The sequence below is a fragment of the Monodon monoceros genome, unplaced genomic scaffold, assembly GCF_005190385.1.
Source record: "Monodon monoceros isolate NGI ecotype Baffin Bay Population unplaced genomic scaffold, NGI_Narwhal_1 Super_Scaffold_6, whole genome shotgun sequence".
Classification (NCBI taxonomy): Eukaryota; Metazoa; Chordata; class Mammalia; order Artiodactyla; family Monodontidae; genus Monodon; species Monodon monoceros.
In genome coordinates this window covers 53,776,898-53,795,776 of record NW_021703783.1, presented here as the reverse complement: position 1 = coordinate 53,795,776, position 18,879 = coordinate 53,776,898, and the positions used below count along the sequence as shown (strand labels likewise).

Below are 18,879 nucleotides of genomic sequence, written 5' to 3'. Positions count from 1 at the left end.
ACACACACACACACACACACACACACACACACACACACACACACACAGTGTTTTCTTGAGACCAAATCTTGCCAAACCAAGACCCAAATTGTTCTTTGCATCTCATGATCTTGAGTCCCTTCACATCCTGATCTCTCTCTACTGGATGTGTCATAATTTCACAATGGCTCTACTCAAATGTGTGCCCAGAAGCGAGCGCAACACTTCTCATATTTTTGTGTGTTTTGCTCTTCACCAGTGCACAGCAGAGCAGCAGTCAGCTTCCTTGCCATAGACACTCGGCTTCTCTTCATGTAGCCCGGTGATGGGGGGGTTGCGTGTGTTGTGTTCACTGCTCTACCCGCCCCACCCCCCCAGAGATGAGTCCACTGTCTGGCACTGGGTGGACACTCAAGGAGTACTTGTTTAGTAAATGAATGACATTTTGAGAATACAGGCTCACTCTTTGTTTTGTTTTTGTTGTAGTAGTAGTTGGTACTTATTGTTGTTAATAGTCAGGAGGAACAGTTTTATTTCATGTATATTAAACCCCATCCAAGAAGACAATCAAATAGACAATTGGATAAACAGACAAGTCTGGAGCTTAGAAGAGAGGTCAGGGCTGGAGAGAGGTCGTGGAGTCACCAACTCACAGAGAATGAAACCACGTTACTGCATGAAATTGCCTAGGAGTTTAACAAATCCGGGATTCTACCCTCTTTCCATGTGGCCTCCCAGAGCCAGCGACCAGTAAAACAGAGAATATGGGCCTCTCCTCTGTCCACCACACCCAACTTGCCTCTGTCAGGCCCGCTCACCTTCCTGCCATCCACCCTCACCATCCCCAGGAGGTCCCTGTCAGGTACTGAAGGGAAAACGTCTGCCCTCCTTGTCTGTGGGAACTCCAGAGGAAAGATCTGAATGCCATGTGCATTTCTGGGAGCAACGACATAGTCAGTTTCCACCACTGCTAGAGAAAGTCAGCCCTTCCAACTCTAAGGCTGATTTCTTTCTCAGCACATGGCCGGAAACTTAGAGATCAACAAGGGAGGAAGGGGCATCTGTGTGCTTTCTTCTCACATCTACCTACCTAGGACAGGCACACAACACTGGAATCCTGGTGTCCCATGAAACACCGTATCCCCAGGCAGACTCCCAGAGCCAGGAGTGCCCTCTGGTGGTCATAATAACACTGACGATTATGAGAATAACTAACACCATGAGCTAGTTAGCCAGTGATCAGAATAACTGACACTTACCAGGAGCATTTACCATGAGCCAGACCTAATAAAATTACCCAGATTAACCCATTCACTGCTCATCCTAATCTTATGAAGTCCTACTATTCTACTGTTTTCCCCGTTTTACAAAGGAGAAATTGATCAAAGCAATCAGGTGATTTACTAAAAGTCACCAAGGACAGAGGAGGTTGGCTGGTCTCCTCCTGGGCATCTATCCCCTTCTAACTCCTAAAGAAAGACATAAGCCATCCTAGAAATTAAGGGGGAATTTAAATATCTATGTTTTTCATTTAAAAGTAAACACATTACATATTTTGGAAAAATTGGAAAGAAAAATAAATTGCCTATTATAAAAACCATATCAGCATTTTAAAAATGCTTTCTTTCAATCTTTTTTTCTCCTTTTCATCTTTTTTTCCCTTAATTATGAGCAAGGTATAATATAAATTCTTCATTGAAGAATATTCTTTTTTTTAACATTTATTTATTTATTTTTTGGCTGCGTTGGGTCTTCGTTGCTGCATGAAGGATTTCTCTGTAGTTGCGGTGAGCAGGGGCTACTCTTCGTTGCAGTGCGCGGGCTTCTCACTGCGGTGGCTTCTCTTGTTGCGGAGCACGGGCTCTAGGTATGGAGGCTTCAGTAGTTGCAGCACGCAGCCTCAGTAGTTGCGGCACACAGGCTCAGTAGTTGTGGCTCGCAGGCTCTAGAGCACAGGCTCAGTAATTGTGGTGCACGGGCTTAGTTGCTCCGCAGCATGTGGGATCTTCCTGGACCAGGGATCAAACCCGTGTCCCCTGCACTGGCAGGCAGATTCTTAACCACTGTGCCACCAGGGAAGTCCCAGAAGGTTTGAATTTTTGTTTTTGTTTTTTGGCCGTGCTGCAGAGCTTGCAGGACCTTAGCTCCCCGACAAGGCATGGAACCCGGGCCCCTGCAGTGAAAGTGCCGAGTCATAACCACTGGACTTCCAGGGAATTCCCTGAAGAATATTCTTTAAGATTTTTTTTCCTTCAAGAATTTTCTGTTCTTAGATGTGAGTTTCACATTTTTTTAGTCAAAGCAACAGGTATTTACTTGGACATCCAGCAAGAGTCTGACCTAGAGCTCCCAGCCAGGAGTTCTGTAATACCCCAGCCTGCCCTGGGGCACTACCCAGAGAGCCAGGGTTGCTATGGAGACTGAGCGTAGCATGAAACCTCAGGACAGGTCACAGGTTCAGTCTTCTGAACGCACTGCCCTCAGGGGAGGTGTCCCAGAGGGAACTCTGGGGACTGTAGCTGACTCACTTCTGTCAGCAGAGAGGCTCAGACCATGGAGAGCCCCAGGGCAGCCACCCACAGGACCTAGGATTCTTGGGAAGTTTTCCTCTGGCCACCATAGTGACATGGCTCTGTGGCAGCCTTCTCATGAACCTGTTCCATTTTTCTGCACTGTTTCTTGAAAAGCGCCTTCCCCTCACCAGAAGCCTCTGTGCCTCTGCCTTAGAACTAAGATACTCCCTACGAATGCAGTCCCTGCGGGGCCTCCAGAGTCAGACTCCCAACTTTGTCACTTACTAGCTCCGTGACCTGGGTGCCAACTTAACCTCTCACACCTGTTCCCTCATCTAGAAAATGAGGATAATAATTGTTCATACTCACAGAGTTGTCAGGAAAAGTAAATAGCCATTTAGTTGAGTACTGAGCACACAGAAAGACCTCAGTGTATGGTGGCTGCTGTTCTAGAAACCTTCTACAGGGAGCTAGTGAAGGAGGGTGTAGAGCAGCTGTCTGTGCAGTGGGTAGCTGGACACCACATGTAAACAACTAGTCATTCACCTGGCACGTCCAAATTCCTGCATCCTCTTAGCTCTGTGCAAGTGCCAGGGGAGCAGAGACACTGCCTGAGTTCTCTCTTGGTCCCCTCACCTCTCTCCCCTCCTTCTTGTGCCACTTCCCAAGAATACAGACGGACCATACCAGGGGTAATACTCAAATTATGTAAAGACTCAGACTGAAGCAATATGGTGCCAGCCATGGAGCTGAAACAGGGTCTTGGGAGTTTCCTGTTGTACCAGGTGTTACCACCTTGTTTCCTGGATTGTGGGGAGGTGAGGGGTCCTAGGACAGGGGCCAGGGAAACTGGAGCAATGGAGAGAATACTTAGCAGCCTCTGGGAAAGGGTTCTTTACCAGCTGATATGGAAATATCAGTTTACATTTTAACAACCAATATGGCCAAACCATCATGTACCAACTGATTTACCCCCTGGTGAGACCCTGGGAAGGTCATTGTGGGACACCCCTGAAGAACATAGAGACCAGAGACTGTGTTAAGCCCATCTGGGGCCCATGCCTTGTTGCAGAGTAAGTGAGTTGGGGAAAAGGACTTCATTGCCCAAGAGTCTACTCAAGTGCTACAACTCCCCTGTCCATGTCATTCCTTACTGCATGCCTTGCTGAAGCTATAGGACGAAGGGACCCAGAAGCTGGATGATCCTAAGTCAAACACCAGTGTGAATTTCTGCAGTCGGGTGTCAGGGCTGACAACCCCAGAGACTGGGCCTGTAATACACCAAACTCATATTGCAGCCCAACACCAGCCCCTTATGCTCATTCAGTCTTTCATTCCACTAATACTCATTAAGTCCACGTCCTGTGGGCTGGGCATACGTCAGTGAGCAAGACCCATAGGGTATCTGCACTCGTGGAGTCAGACATAAAACTATAATACAGGGTGACAAGAGCTACAATAGGGAAAAGAGAGGGTGCTAAGGCAGCAAAGGAGTGCACCTAACCCAGAAGTCTCACCGCAGGAAGTAATGTCTAAGACAAGACCTGAGGGTAGAGTGGAAGCTAGCCAGATGAAGAGGTGGGGGAAGCACGGAGCAGCATGTGCAAAGACCAGAGATTGGCTGAGCCCTCAGTAGAACAAAACAGTTGAACTGGACTTCAATATAATTATGTTAATGTGTCAAGTTTGGGGTGCAATTAATTCTAACACGTGGGCCTGGCTTTTTGCTTAACTAGAGAATGGTTTGGGAAGACTGTAACCCTGTAAATCTAAATTTCCAAACCAAAGGTGCAAGGTGGCAGGGACGCCAGGTTAGGGACAGTGTCGCAAGGGGCTAAGTGCTGGACTTTGGTACTGCATAAACTCAGGTTCAAGTCCCAACTCTACTTCTGAGCTGGGTGACCTTAGCTAAGTTAATTCAACCTCTCTAGGTGGTAATTTCCACATCTGAAAATGGAGAGCAATGCTGGTATCTACTCTGTAATATTCAAATGAGATGGTATATGAAGTCCTCACCATGGTGAATGGCATGAGGTTGACTCTTATTATTAAAATAGCTTTGTGGAATCCACCCCTAACCTAAACATCATTTTGTGCCCAAGAATCTCAAGTGCTTTTTAGAACAGAAATCCAACCTAATCCAAACATCACAGCTAATGGTTATTGAGAATTTACATAGGCCAGCCCAGTCCTACATGCCTTACATGGGTTACTTTAATTAATCCTCATGAAAACCCAATAATGGAGGTGCTACTGTTTTCCGGGTTTCACAAATGAGGAAACCAAGGCAGAGAGGTTTAGTAACTTGCCTCAGATCATCTAAGGCTTCAAAAATCCACAACACTGACAATACCAAATGCTGGCAAGGATGTGGAGAAACAGGAACTCTCATTCATTGCTAGTGAGAATGCAAAATGTTATTGCTACTTTAGAAGACAGTTTGGTAGTTTTTGACAAAACTAAGCATTTTCTTTCCATGTAGTCCAGCAATCATGTTCCCTGATGTTTACTCAAACCTATATACACACAAAAACCTGCACACAGATATTTATAAATAACTGCCCAAACTTGGAAGTAACCAAGATGTCCTTCAGTAGGTGAATGGGTAAATTGTGGTACGTCCAGACAATAGAGTATTAGTCGGCGCTAAAGAGAAATGAGCTATCAAGCCATGACAAGGCATGGAAGAAACTTAACGGCATATTATTAAGCGAAAGAAGACAATCTGAAAAGGCTACATACTGCGTGATTCCAACTATATGACATAAAAGGCAAAACTACGGAGACAATAAAAAGATCAGTGGTGGCCTATTATGCGAGAAGGAGAAATGAATAGGCAGAACTCAGAGGATTTTAGGGCAGTGCAACTATTCTGTATGATGCTACAGCAGGAGATACATGTCGTTATACATTGTCCAAACCCAAAGAATGCACAACACCAAGAGTGAACCCCAGTTGGACTATGGACTTTGGGTGAGAATGATGTGTGAACGTGAGTTCATTGATTGTAACAAATATACACTGTGGTGTAGGATGTCCATAATGGGGGAGGTTGGGGGCGGCAGGGTAGATAAGAACTCTCTGTACTTTCTGCTCAATTTTTCTGTGAACCTAAAACGGCTCTTAAAAATACAGTGTATTAATTAGAAAACCAAATAAAACACAGGCTTCAAATCCAGGAGTTTGGTTCCAGAGCGCACCCCTTTAACCACCACATTATACCGTCTCCCAACTTCTAATGGAAGGGAAACCCAACTTTTGATTGAAGTAAAAAAGAAAAAAATATGTACATATAAAGTAAAACAGAGAGGTTGCTGGGTTTTGGAATGTGCCTACTGTTCAGGTTGCCAGCCCTCCCTCATCCCTTCTAGAGGGCGGGCAAGGCTCCATAGCTGATGAAGCCGACGGCTGCCTCCCGGGTAGTGTGTGATGAAGAGCACCTGACGTGTGGCGTGAGGCCAGCATCCCCAGCGCCCTTTGGTCTGGAGAACAGCTGTGAGTAATCTGGGGCACCCGGAGCAGAAAGCTTTATCAGCTGGCCTGTCCCAGAGCCGCTGGGAAGAGTATCTGCTGGTGCAGCTATGCCTCCAACTGTCCTATTTTTAGAGAAAGGCATTCTTTTCAGGGCTGTTCTTCTGACAAAGGAGCAAGCCAGCTCCGTCCCCAGGTATAGCCGCTGAACAACAAGCCACTTCCACTGGTTTGCCTTAGGGCTCATTTTCTGCAGGTTTGTAGACCACCATGGAAAACTTTTAATCAAAGGACTTGTAAAATGCCAGCTCATTCCCCAGCTGAGAGAAGCCGGTGTGATACTGCTTTCTGCCCCAGGAAGGGAGGCATAAGACATTGTACATAAGGAAGACATAAGACTATTCAAACAATAGCATCTTGCCAACATTTCAAAGAATACCATTTAAGGCCGATAAAGGGACTTTTTTTTTTTTTTTGCTGTAAGGAAGCAAATATCTGCTTGAGGGACCATAGGATTAATTTATGTTTTAACCATCATGGTGGGAGGAATGAGGAGAGTAGACAGTGAACCAAAAGGATGTAGAGTTGGCCCGGTCAGTTTTAGGTCTTCCCAACACCAAACCAGGAAGCCAGGTAGGGCCCAGGAATTGAGAGAAACAGCCCCAGAGCTGGCTCAGGGCTCAGCTCACTTGGGCATCTATTAGAACTCCTCAGAATAAACATAACCCAACAGCTAATAATAACATTAATAATAAGAGGATAATAATATTAACCCTTTTCAAGCATCTTCTGTGTGCAAAATACTTTAAACACATTATTGTATTGACTTTGGGACAATTCCATGATGTAGGTGTTATTATTCCAATTTTGCAGGTAAGTGAACTAAGGCTCAGAGAATTTGTTTACCTTCTGCCCACTGAATGGTAGAGCTGATATGCAAACTCATATTTTTCTGACTCCAAACCCTATACATCTTCTTTTCATTTGTCATGCTGGCCCCCCTAACTGTCTTGGAGGGGGTTACACAAAAGGAGACTGGGTCAAGCTCTTTGCCGTTTTAACTTAGTGTCCCAGAATTTAAACTGAAGCAAAAACAATGAAGTTTTTCTAAGCACAGTCCCCACTCCATTTACCCCACACTTCCCTGCATTTGCAGCTGAGTGATACATGTCTGATGACTCCAAAGTGATGCAGTGGGAAGTCCCTGCTGCCAAGCTTGATGGGGACCTTACGGACCACCTGGTCCAACCCTCTTGTCTCCAGATGAGGGAAAGAAGAGCAAGAAGTTCAACAACTTGCCCAAGGCCATAGAGTAATGCAAACACAGATCTGCAGAGTCCAAGTCTGGAGCCCCTCCCGCAGTATCAACCCCATCCCATCAATACGATCCTAGCTGACCAGGACTCAGACTAAGCCCTCCTGTCTCAAAGACACCTGAGATGGAGCAATATTGAGCCCATGCCACTGTTCCTTCCAAAAGTAAATGGGAGAGGGAAGTCCCTGGTGGTCCAGTGGTTAGGACTCCGCACTTTCCCCACTGAGGGCCTGGGTTCGATCCCTGGTTGGGCCAAAAAAACACCTTTTTTTAATTAAAGAAAGAAACTCTCCAACAAGAGAAAAAAACAGCCTCTGGGGAGTCCAGGTTGGTTTGTGGCCTTTCAGAGCCAGATGTCTCCAGATCCCCAATCTACTCACATAATATAGTCTTGTAATCACATAACTGCTCTTATGCCATTCTCTCCTATAAATAGAACTGCCATTCTCTCCTATAAATAGACTTCCTGAGGGAAGCATCACAGATGTCTACAAGCAAAAACTTACGGTTGGTGGCCTTCCATGAACTCCTCCAAGGTCCCTGCTTCTCCAAGATGATGTCTGCTGGACTTAACTTGGATCAAAGAAATCCTGAAAAGATAGAGAAGGATGAGTGAGCTCGTGGTGTCAGTCCCACCCTGTTTCAGTTCACCTCTTTCAACATCAACTCAGCAGTGTGTGGAGGATGGTAGGTGTCAGTCATGGAGAGACGATGTTATGGCCTCCAGCTGCACCAAGCTTCCCTTAGCTCTCCATGCCATGATGACCTTAAAGACACCAGAGCCACCAGGACCAGTTTCATTGTCCTTGTTCAGTGGTTGCTTGCAACGCACCAGGCTTTTTGATAGCTCACTGGTTCCCAAAGTTATGAGCTTGTTCCATCAATCCTAGAAGGTTCTATATTGGCAGTAGTTTTAACCATGTGGCTAGAGCTGACCACAAACTTGGGCAAATACTGACATGCCTTAAAGATGTGAGGCGGTATCAACCAAGTATTGATAAGAAAGTTTGCAGTCGGAGGGGGAAAAGTTGACATGTATTAAGCTTCTGTGTTCCAGGTATTTACTGTCATTTAATCTCCACCATGATATTAATATCATCTCCAGTTGATAAATGTAGAAAGACTTTGAAAGAGGTTCAGCAAGTTCCCCAAGGCCAGAAAGACAGGAAACGGTCGAACTAAAATTCCAAACCTAACTGCCAACCCACACACACCAGACGTCCCCATGGCAGGCAATGCTGGTTTCCTACCTAACCTCTCCTTTCTTCCTTGTTGACAGAATCCTGGTTGCATTGAGGCAGCAATGTGCCCAGCTCCAGGTGGCCCCAGAGTTTAGTAGCATCTACCATCCTCTGAAATTACCTCTAGCTACTGGACGGACGCTTGAGCTGCAGCTCAGGATCCGTTTCCTCAGAAACCATCTTACACACAATAGTCAGTAAGACTGCCATCACTGCATCACCAGCACACTTCTGTTCTGTGGGTTAAGACAACCCTTAAAGATTAACCTGGGATATCACCATTTATAGCATAATTTCTACTGGAAAATGCATTAAAAGATCTATACACCTGCTATTCTCCTACCCCCCACTCCCCGAGAAAACAAAACACAGCTTCCAAGAGACTTCGTGATTCCTTTATAAGGTTTAAGTTAATTCAAATTTCACAGGTCCAAACCCAAAGCTGCTTTCCTATTATCAACCCTTTACTTATCAGGAAGATCTAGGAGTATCAAAAATGCCAAAGGACATTCCTGAAAATATACTTAAATATGGGGTATTTCTAGTCAATCTTACCTCTCTTTATTAAATTGAAAGAAAATCTTCCCTACAACTGAAAAAAAAATGTATTCTAGTCAAGAAGATGAAATACTAGCTGTTGTACCCATTTTCCAGTTACAGTGATGCATTTCCCTGCAAGAAAACTTCCAGCTTTAGGATAACCCAGGGTAACCTTGGCACTTTTGACATTTTGGGCCAGATAACTCTTTGCTGTGGGTGCTGTCCTGTGCATTGGAGAATGTTTAGCAGGGTCCTTGGCCTCTACCTGTCAGATGCCAGGAGCACTCTCTCAGCTGTGACAACCAGAACTGTCTTCAGACATCGCCAGCTGTCTCCTGAAGGGCAAGCCCACCACTAGTTAAAAACCACTGGCAAAGGCTGATAAACTAGAAGGACCTATTTACTCAAAGGGCTGCACTAAACCTTATAGAGCCAGGAAACATGCCAATGCAGTAAGAAGGACTGAGCCATGTTCTGATAGCAAATCCTACTCCGTAAAGCAGGGGGCAGATGGTCACTGAAATGGCCTTAGGCTGTAATCACGAGTAAGGCCCATTCGTTATCCAGGGCCATCAAGAAACGCAGCTTCAGAGAGCGTATCCCTCATTGCTGGTTTGTAGGGATTGAGTCCCCTCAAGGTCCATCTTCCTGGCTTTGGTTCCTTTCACTCACACACAGGCTATAAAAAGGCTGCCTTTCCTACTTCTGTTCATTTCCCCCTGGCTCTCCACCCGTGAGTTGTGAATCGAGTTGATGGAACTCCTTCAGGGTTTGTGTTTCACTTCACTGCTCACTTCTGAGGCCCCCTTTCTCAGAATAATTGTCTTAGCTCAGCAATGCTACTGAACAGATTCCAGCAGTTCGACATTGAGTGAGAATCTAATCAACTTCACAGAGTACTTTGGGAGACTTCTCTGGAATCCAGCTGTGGGCAAGTCCACAGAGCAGGCACATTTCATAGTGGTAGGCTGAACTCTCAGGGGAAATCTTCGTCTTCATCCCAGCATTGTGCTCTAGGAAAGCACAAAATTGGAGTTTATCCTACAGGTTGCCAAGCAAATATGAGCTCCTTTCCAGGTTTTTCCAACCCTGTGTATATCTTGTTAACTATTCTCAATAAATTCTGAGTCTTTCTCAGAGCCACTCTCTTTTACCTCAGTGATCATCGATGGTAGGGGAAAAAAATCTATGGATTCATAAATATATTAAGTCATTGGCTACCAGCAATTTGAGTTTACATTATCAAACTGAGAGTAATACATTACTCATTCTTTCGTTCAAATGCTCCAGGAAGGCAGGGAATTCTGTCCTTATTTGTTGAGTAAATTAATGCCCACTTCATTTGAGGTGCTGTCGTTAGTGCTAAGCATTCAACAGTGAATAGGATTGGCACAAGCCCTGCCTTCAGGCAGGTCTCCTGCAGCAAGAGAACTAAGAAGTAGGGCTTCCCTGGTGGCGCAGTGGTTGACAGTCCGCCTGCCGATGCAGGGGACACGGGTTCGTGCTCCGGTCCGGGAGGATCCCACATGTCGCGGAGCGGCTGGGCCCGTGAGCCATGGCTGCTGAGCCTGCGCGTCCGGAGCCTGTGCTCCGCAACGGGAGAGGCCACAACAGTGAGAGGCCCGCGTACCACAAAAAAAAAAAAAAAAAGAACTAAGAAGTAAATAAAACAATCACAAATTGTGGTAAGAGCTAAGTGGAGAGAAACTGGGGAGTGGAAGCAGCCAGCTCAAATAAGGTGGTCAGGGAGATCCTCTTTGAGGAAATACCCATTAAGCTGAGACCTGAAGAACAGCAGCTGGCCTGAAAAGATTTTCAAGGGAACACACACACATACACACATACACACACACACACACACACACTACATACATGCAAACCACATATATACATACACATATAAATACACACTTGCAGGGATGCACACATACACACACCTATACATACATGTGCAATACATTCATACATACATAAACACACACACATACAGATATGCACATATACACACACACACACAAACATACACCCTTTGGTTCAAGGGAACCTGCAGCCCTCACCCCAAATGTTATCTTTAAAAACCCTTCCCTGAAAGTCTTCGGGGAGTTCGGGTCTTTTGAGCATGAACTGCCCATTCTCCTTGCTTGGCCCTGCAGTAAGCACTTACGTTCCTTCACCACAACTTGGTGTCAGTAGGTTGGCTTTGCTGCAGGGAGGGCAAGCGGACCGAAGTTCAGTTCGGTAACAAGGGCAGGACAAACCCAGACAGCAGAAAAAATCCACTAGAAAGGGTTAAATGATTTCAACTCCCATAGGCAGAGCCTCAGTGGGAAGGGGTCTCCAGGACTGCCCTTCTGCTCTGTCAGTAAGAAGGATGCGATCCTTTCTGCCTTGGAAACCGGCTTTCTGGGGAATCCTGGTGTTGAAATCCAGGGGAAGGAGAGGGGAGGGAGAACAGGGCTCCTGGAAAGGGGAACCATCTGCAGAGCAACAAGAACCACACAAGCAATGGGATGTTCAGATCTGCCTGGTATTTTCAGTCTGGGCTGCCCCCCAGGAAGTGCCCAAATGAGGTTTCCCATCTGCTTTGGGTCTTTACTATGCAAATTGAGAAAATGCAATCTGGAGACAGCCCTCAAAGGGCTGCTGACAGCTGTTTGGGGGAGAAAGAGAATGGCTACAAAGAGGGCGAGGAGAAAGTGAGACAGGACAGCCTGCCAGGGAGTGGGAGTAGGAAAACGGTGGGGAGCTGGGGCAGGGTGGCCGCACCATCTCCCGTAGCCCCTGGAACAGTACGGAGGCAGTGCTCAGGGAGAGCGCCTTGGTGGGAGATGGAGGAGGGAAAGGCAGGCAGAGGGAGTCTTAAGAAGAAATGCTGGGCATCGTGAAAGTGATCTGTCCTCTGTCAGTTTCCCAAGTGACTATGATAAAGATTTAAATTGGGTTTCATTATTTTGGGATGCTGTATGACTTTTTTTTTTTGATGCAACACCATGTGAAAACAGGGTCCCAGGTTACCTTGGCTTTATTGTGTAAGCATACAATTGCCTCTCATCAAATACTTAGTCTATCCATTCCGGTAATTCACATACACTTACCAAGTGCCAACTGTGTGTCTGTCTTGTTCTAGATGCTGGGCAAACATTCTCAGAAGTCTTCCAAAACCCCAGCTCTACTTCAGCTGACAGGGGGTCGCTAAGCCACGCACTCGCTCAGGTTGTAGGCAGCTTGTAGGCAGAGGACACATTTGCAGCTCACTCACTCTTCAATGAGCCCAGCACAGTGTCTTAAGAAAGCACAGCAATAATACCTGCTCATGGTTAGTAAGTCAGATGCTGTGCTAATTACTTTAAGTACATTATCTTATTTAATCCTCGCAGTAACTCAATGAGGTGGAGCCCAAGGTGATTCCCATTTCTCCTCATGGGAATTCTCCTCATTCCCAAGATGAGGAGACCAAGGCACAGAAACTTTGCCCAAAGCCCCCAAACTAATAAATACCAGAGTCCAGGTTCAAACTGTACAAGGTCTCTTTAATGCCAAAACCTTTTTGCTTTTAATACTAAACTGTACTGCCATCTCATAAACCATAATAAGATAGTAAAAGTCAGAATTAATCATAAATCTAAATTATAGATTATAGTAATATGAAATCTTTTCTTTTTTCCTTTTAAGTACATAACAGAACCAGGCTAACAAAATGCTACCTAGTAGGAGTCCTGTTTTGATAGATTGCTTTCATTTCATTTCAATAAACGTTTACTAGTAACTGATGGAAATAGTTCTTACCCATTAATGTTTAATTGACATACCATTTTCCCCAAGTAGTATTGTCATCTGCTGATACAGCTGTCACACTGAATGTTCCTGGATTCTTTTGAAGGCCTTAAGATTATAATGCTTCCATTCAGTCTTTTAACATTACACAATTGTTTAGGAAACTAGCCATGTTCCAGCTCTGGGAAATCCACATATATTCCATATTAATTAAGTCTGCTTTAATAAACTGCTCCAATAGTCCTGTAGATATAGGAAGAAAAATTAACTGTGCAAGGTCACACAGCCACGGGAGGGTCAGAGTTAAAAACTACAGGCTAGTTGTGATGGGTATCTGTGATTCTTTTCGGCTGTCAGTATACAACTCACCTTCCTGTGTTTGGGGAATTTCTCACCTTAGAAATCTTGGTGGTGGAAAAAGGCCACCCCCCATCACAAAATCCAAAACCTCAACCTTAGCCTCCCTTACGTTAGGGTGTGCATGTGGCCAGTGAGATCTCTCCATCAGATTCAACTGCCAGTGATGCAAAGAAGCAGGGCCTATGAAAAATCCCTTCGGGGGGTCAGGGGGAACGTGGCTACATTCAGGTTTAGGGGCAGCGTTCAGCATCAGGGAGTCAAAGGGAGAAGCAGAGGGGCTGAGCCCAGGGGTGCCAGTTCTGCACTGAGTTAGGACATGATCCTGGCTGCAGCATCCAAGCCAGGTTCCTCAGCGCACCCAGGGAGTCTGTGAGCATCCTAACACCTTGTCATAAATTCCTGTTCACTGAATCATCCAAAGATGTTTTTTTTTTTTATTATTGCATTGCAATTAAGAACCCTAATACTAGAACTGAACCTGGAAGCATCCGAAGACCCGACATCACTTAGTTCTAGACAAAATTTTTGTGCAGACACCCCAGTGGAGGAGTCTGGGGTCAAAACCAACAGGTGCCCATGGTCAGGCAGGAGTCTAGGCTTGGTTTCAGGCTTGAGGAGGATAAGCTTGCTTCTGGATCACTCTTCTTGAAGGCCCAGGACTCTGGCAGTGGACACCCTTCTCAGCATCCGGCACCATGGTCCCCATGAATTTTAACAAAGGAAAAGCCAGCTGTACCTCAAAGCTAATTATTGGAACACAATTCACTCTATGTTTTCTGTTTTCAAGAGTTTTCTGGATGTCTCTTGCAACATGGATTGTCTTTTCATTGGGATGTGTATATCTGTGCACGAACAAGAGTGTGTTCTCCTTTTGATATAGGCTGTTCTTCTAGGGGCCACTTTGCTAATTTTATACCAGCTTATCATGGGTGCTGAATCCAGTAGAGTGTAGTGAAGATCAGCCATATTCTTCCTATCTCACACACACTCCTTGCGTATTCCTACCCCAAGCCCTGGAGAGCAGCTTGGGCAGATCCTACAGCTTTCTTGACACTTTCAGATAGTTCAAAGTTTAGTCAAGTCTACCTCAACATTTTAACATCTCATCCAATTTCAAACTTATTTCTGCCCAGCTGAGGCCTGGCCTGTGGCTTGAGGACCGACAAAGAGAAAGGAGTTGGCACTGGAGGTAGGATACACACAGTCTTTTCTTTTACTCCCTAGGCTCCCCCTCCCCTCCCCTCCCCCTAGATCCCCTGGGGATTGGGTCCAGCAGGAGAGAGAGGTGATTTCCTTCACTCCAGATGCACAGTTTTAGTTCTCCTTTGGCGGAAACTTGCCTTCTGTCATGGCAGATATTCAAATGCTGGCTGGTTCCTGGAGGTTCTTTTGGGACCCTCCACCCTCCCCTGGCACAGCAATGCACCCTCCTGCCAGCGGCTCACAGAACTCCGGGAAACACTTAGGTTTACCAGTTTGTTAAAGAATATGATAAAGGATACAGATGAAAAATCAGATGAAAAGAAACATTGAGCGAGGTCTGGAAGGGTCCTGAACACAGGATCCTCTGTTCCCGTGGCACTGGGGTGTGTTATCCTCCCAGCGTGGATGTGTTCACCCACTTGGAAGTTCCCGGAGCCCCCTAATACTGGGATTTTATGAGACTTCCCTCACTTAGGCATGAACCATCATTAACTCTATTTCCAGCCCCTCTGCCTTCTCTGGAGGATGGCGGAGCGGGAATGAACATTCCAAGCTTCTAATCATGACTTGGTCTTTCCAGTGACCAGCCCCTACCCAGTAGTCACCCGGGAGCCCACCCAGAGTTGCTCATTAGAACAAATATGATCCTAGTGTTCTTATCACTTAGGAATTTACAAGGGTTTTAGGAGAGCTGTGTCTGGATGGGTTCAAAGACCAAATATTAGAACAAGGGATGCTCCTAGTGGTCTTATCACACAGGAAATCACAAGGGTTTTAGGAGCTCTGTACCAGGAAACAGGGGTAGAAACCAATATATATATTTTCTATTATCTAACAAGTGCCTACATTTTAGGGTTGTAAGAATTAAGTGAGCTAATAATACTGTAAGCAGCACACAAGTGTTAGTTAACTCTGAAGATACTGTAGTAAAATTAGTTAAGAATTTCCTCTGCTCTCTCCATCGTTTTTGTTTCTTAATTTCTTTTACTCTGCTTATTTCAATCTCCACCTCTCACGGAGGCAGCTTGTCTCATGTGTGGTTATCCTTAGCCACCTGCTCATATTTAGGGGTTGGCATTAAAGTGCTGAGTGGAAGTGTGTGTGAGGGTAGTTTGTCAACTGGTGTGACCTAACTCCACTCTGATAGAACTGTATACTCTGTGAGATCAGGATCCTATCTATCTTGTTAGCCACCAGATTCCCTGCATCTAGAACACAACAGGTGCTCAATAAATATTTGATGTTATTCTTAAACCTCTCTAAGCCTCAGTTTTCTCATCTGAAAATTGAGGATAAAAAATATTTACCTGGCAGGAGTTTTGAGAAGAGACAGTATATGTAAAGCACAAGTTCAGTGCTTAGCACTTAGTTATAAATAATAATGGGTAGCAATCATTATTATTGTTATCATTTTTAGGGACATCAGGGCAGCAGCTCCATGACCATTTGTGGTCACCACTGACCATGCTAAATATAGAGCCAAAGCACAGTACCTGTTGAGAGGCTAGTTATTACAGGACAAATCAGCAAAGCAAGGAGAGGGCTTAAGATAAGCCCTTGACATTCAATGTTTAGAAAGTCCAAGGACACTGGCTTTAGTCATGACTGAGAAGAAAGAAGGTGGGTAGGGATACCGCACTGCGAAATAGGTCTGTAGAATGGCCATTCACATGGAATGCTCCTGTATTGCTCTGTTCAGTCTATTTTAAGCAATTTAGCAGTAAAGGCACTGGAGGAGGCTAAATGGTGCATGAAGCCTTCCCCTCAAACCTGGCACTCTATCCAAACAGCAGGCAGGCTGCTAGAAATGGAAACCCATTTTTTCTGGAAATGGAAACAATCCGTTTCTTTTGGAATAGAGGTTTTGAAAGTAATATATGTATATAGTTTTAAAAAAAATCAAACAATACAAGAGGGTGTAAATGGAAGAGTCAGCATTCCTATCACCCCCAAACCTTCAGGCTGATTCCCCAGAGATAATCACTGTTTTGTCTTACAGATACTTTTAGGCATATGCAAGAATATGTGTATTTTTCCCCAGATGGAATGGTAAAAAAAGAGTTCTGAAACTTGTTTTTTTGCCCTTTATTTATCCTTAATATCTTTGCACATCAGTATATAAGGACTTATCTCCTTATTTTTAACAACTGCTCTGTTCATTAAGATAAGTTAAGAGATAAGCCCCCAGATCTCCACGCTTAACACAATTGAAGTTTCTCATTTACCTAAATCCAACTGGTGGTAGTGCGTGTGGGAGGGGAGGTGTTCTGACCCTAGCACTTATTCAGATATCCAGGATACCCAGGACTTCAACATATGACTTCCACGTACTCGGTGGCTTCTAAGGTCACCCTGGGTATTAGATGGGGAAAGTGTGTGGAGGAAGGTAAGGTTTGTTCTAAATGAACCAGGCCTAGAAATGTTTTATACCACTTCTGCTCACTTTCCATTGGCCAGAACTAGCCTGACTGCCCTAGGCTAGTACTAGGAAATGTCCCAGATGGACAGCTTCTTCCCACAGTAACTCAGCTCTATGGAAGGAAGCTCAAACCTTTGAGAGGCAGTGAGCCACATCCCACACAGACACATTGTAGGAATACACCCTCATTTACTTAAGCTTTAGAAGGCTGGTTTTCCTCTTCTCTTTCTTCTGTTTTTCTACTTGTCTTTTGTCAAAGGCAAATTTTTTTAAGTGTAGAAAACTACTAACTGGTAAGAATGAAGAAATAAGAAAACGGACACTTGTGGAGCGTATACACTCGTTCAGATCTGGTGGGGTTAGGGGGGAGACACTACCAACGAAAAGCCTTTAAAGGATGCATATCTTTGACCCAGTAACACTTCTAGGGACATTTCCTAAAGAAATTAGTGGATAACTGCTCACACTGTATGTACAAGGATATTTATAATAGCCACACATTGTAAGCAACCTAGATGCCCAACAACAGAGACCTGTTTAAATTACAGTGCATCCATATAATGGAATGCTTTGCAGGTGTTTAAAATAATTGCATGGATACCTGCAAACATAAAAATATGTCCATATGTTCTGATAAAAAACAAGACTCCTAAACAGTGTATGTTTTTTAAACAAATTGATTACGTGTAGCAAAAGGCTGGAGGACATCTGTTAAATAAAACGTTTACAGTGTTTATCCCTGGTGGGTGTAACTATGGTTGTTCTCACTTTCTTCTTTTCCACCTTTATGTAATGTCTCAACGTTTTATCATTAGAAAAAACAGTGAAGCTATTTTCCATTTGAAACAAACAAACAAAAAAATGTAGATAAAGAGGACTGGGGCTTAGGTGACTGAAAGCAAGTATGTGAGACCCCGCCTCCAGGACCCTGCCTGTCACCCAACACTCAAGTTGCTATCAGGAGCACTTCTCTCTGTTGCAGTGACTGGCTTCTGTCACGCAATCCCCAGGTTATAAAGAGAGGGGAGGACAGGCCTCAGGGCAGAGGCAGCAGCCCCAGGGTCGGCGGGCTGCGGCTTGCCATGGGGAACACCATCAGGGCCCTCGCGGCCTTCGTCCCAGCTGACCGCTGCCAGAACTACATGGTCAGAGACCTCCAGGAGATGCCGCTGGACAAGACGGTGGATCTGAGCGGGAACATGCTCCGTCGCTTCCCCGTGCACGTGTGCTCCTTCCAGCAGCTCGCCAAGCTCTACCTGAGTGACAATCGCCTCAACAGCCTGCCTCCGGAGCTGGGGCAGCTGCAAAATCTGCAGATCCTGGCCCTGGATTTCAACAACTTCAAGGCTCTGCCCCAGGTAGTATGTACCTTGAAACAGCTCTGCATCCTCTACCTGGGCAACAACAAACTCTGCGACCTCCCCGGTGAGCTGAGCCTGCTCCAGAATCTCCAGACCCTGTGGGTCGAGGCCAATTACCTCACCCAGCTGCCAGATGTGGTGTGTGAGCTGAGTCTCCTTAAGACTCTGCATGCTGGCTCCAACGCCCTGCGTCTGCTGCCAGGCCGGCTCCGGCGCCTCCGGGAGCTGAGGACCATCTGGCTCTCAGGCAACCTGCTGACAGACTTCCCCCCTGTGCTGCTTCACATGCCTTCCCTGGAGGTGATCGATGTGGACTGGAACAGCATCCGCTACTTCCCCAGCCTGGCCCACCTGTCAAGCCTGAAGCTGGTCATCTATGACCACAATCCTTGCAGGAATGCGCCCAAGGTGGCCAAAGGGGTGCGTCGCGTGGGAAGATGGGCGGAGGAGACCCCAGAGCCTGACCCCAGAAAAGCCAGGCGCTACGCACTGGCCAGGCAGGAAAGCCAGGAGGCACAAGTGCCTGCCCTGCCTCCTCTACTTCCACCTAGCAACTCCTGAGAAGCTTCAGGTGTAGGTCAATGCCAAAGACCCAACTCCAGCATCTTCTGGAGACCTCTCCATTAGAATGCAAAGGACTGCTCCAGGACAGGTGGGGCAGCTCTGCCAGTGGAAAATGGAATAGTCAGATGAAATGCCTACC

The 18,879-nt window shown here is 45.7% G+C and overlaps 1 protein-coding gene and 1 long non-coding RNA gene across 2 annotated transcripts; one reads left to right on the top strand and one right to left on the bottom strand.

The window, feature by feature from the left end:
• Positions 1 to 7,791: 7,791 nt before the first annotated feature.
• On the bottom strand, positions 7,792 to 13,211 carry LOC114885177. Its single transcript, XR_003791034.1, has 3 exons — positions 12,869 to 13,211; positions 12,155 to 12,366; positions 7,792 to 7,868 (listed from the first exon to the last, which is right to left on the bottom strand). It is a non-coding gene; the product is annotated as an uncharacterized LOC114885177 (long non-coding RNA).
• A 4,686-nt stretch (positions 13,212 to 17,897) lies between these two features.
• LRRC10 (leucine rich repeat containing 10) lies at positions 17,898 to 18,879 on the top strand. Its single transcript, XM_029204685.1, has one exon. The coding sequence runs from the start codon at positions 17,898 to 17,900 to the stop codon at positions 18,735 to 18,737; it is 840 nt and encodes a 279-aa protein (XP_029060518.1). The 3' UTR covers positions 18,738 to 18,879.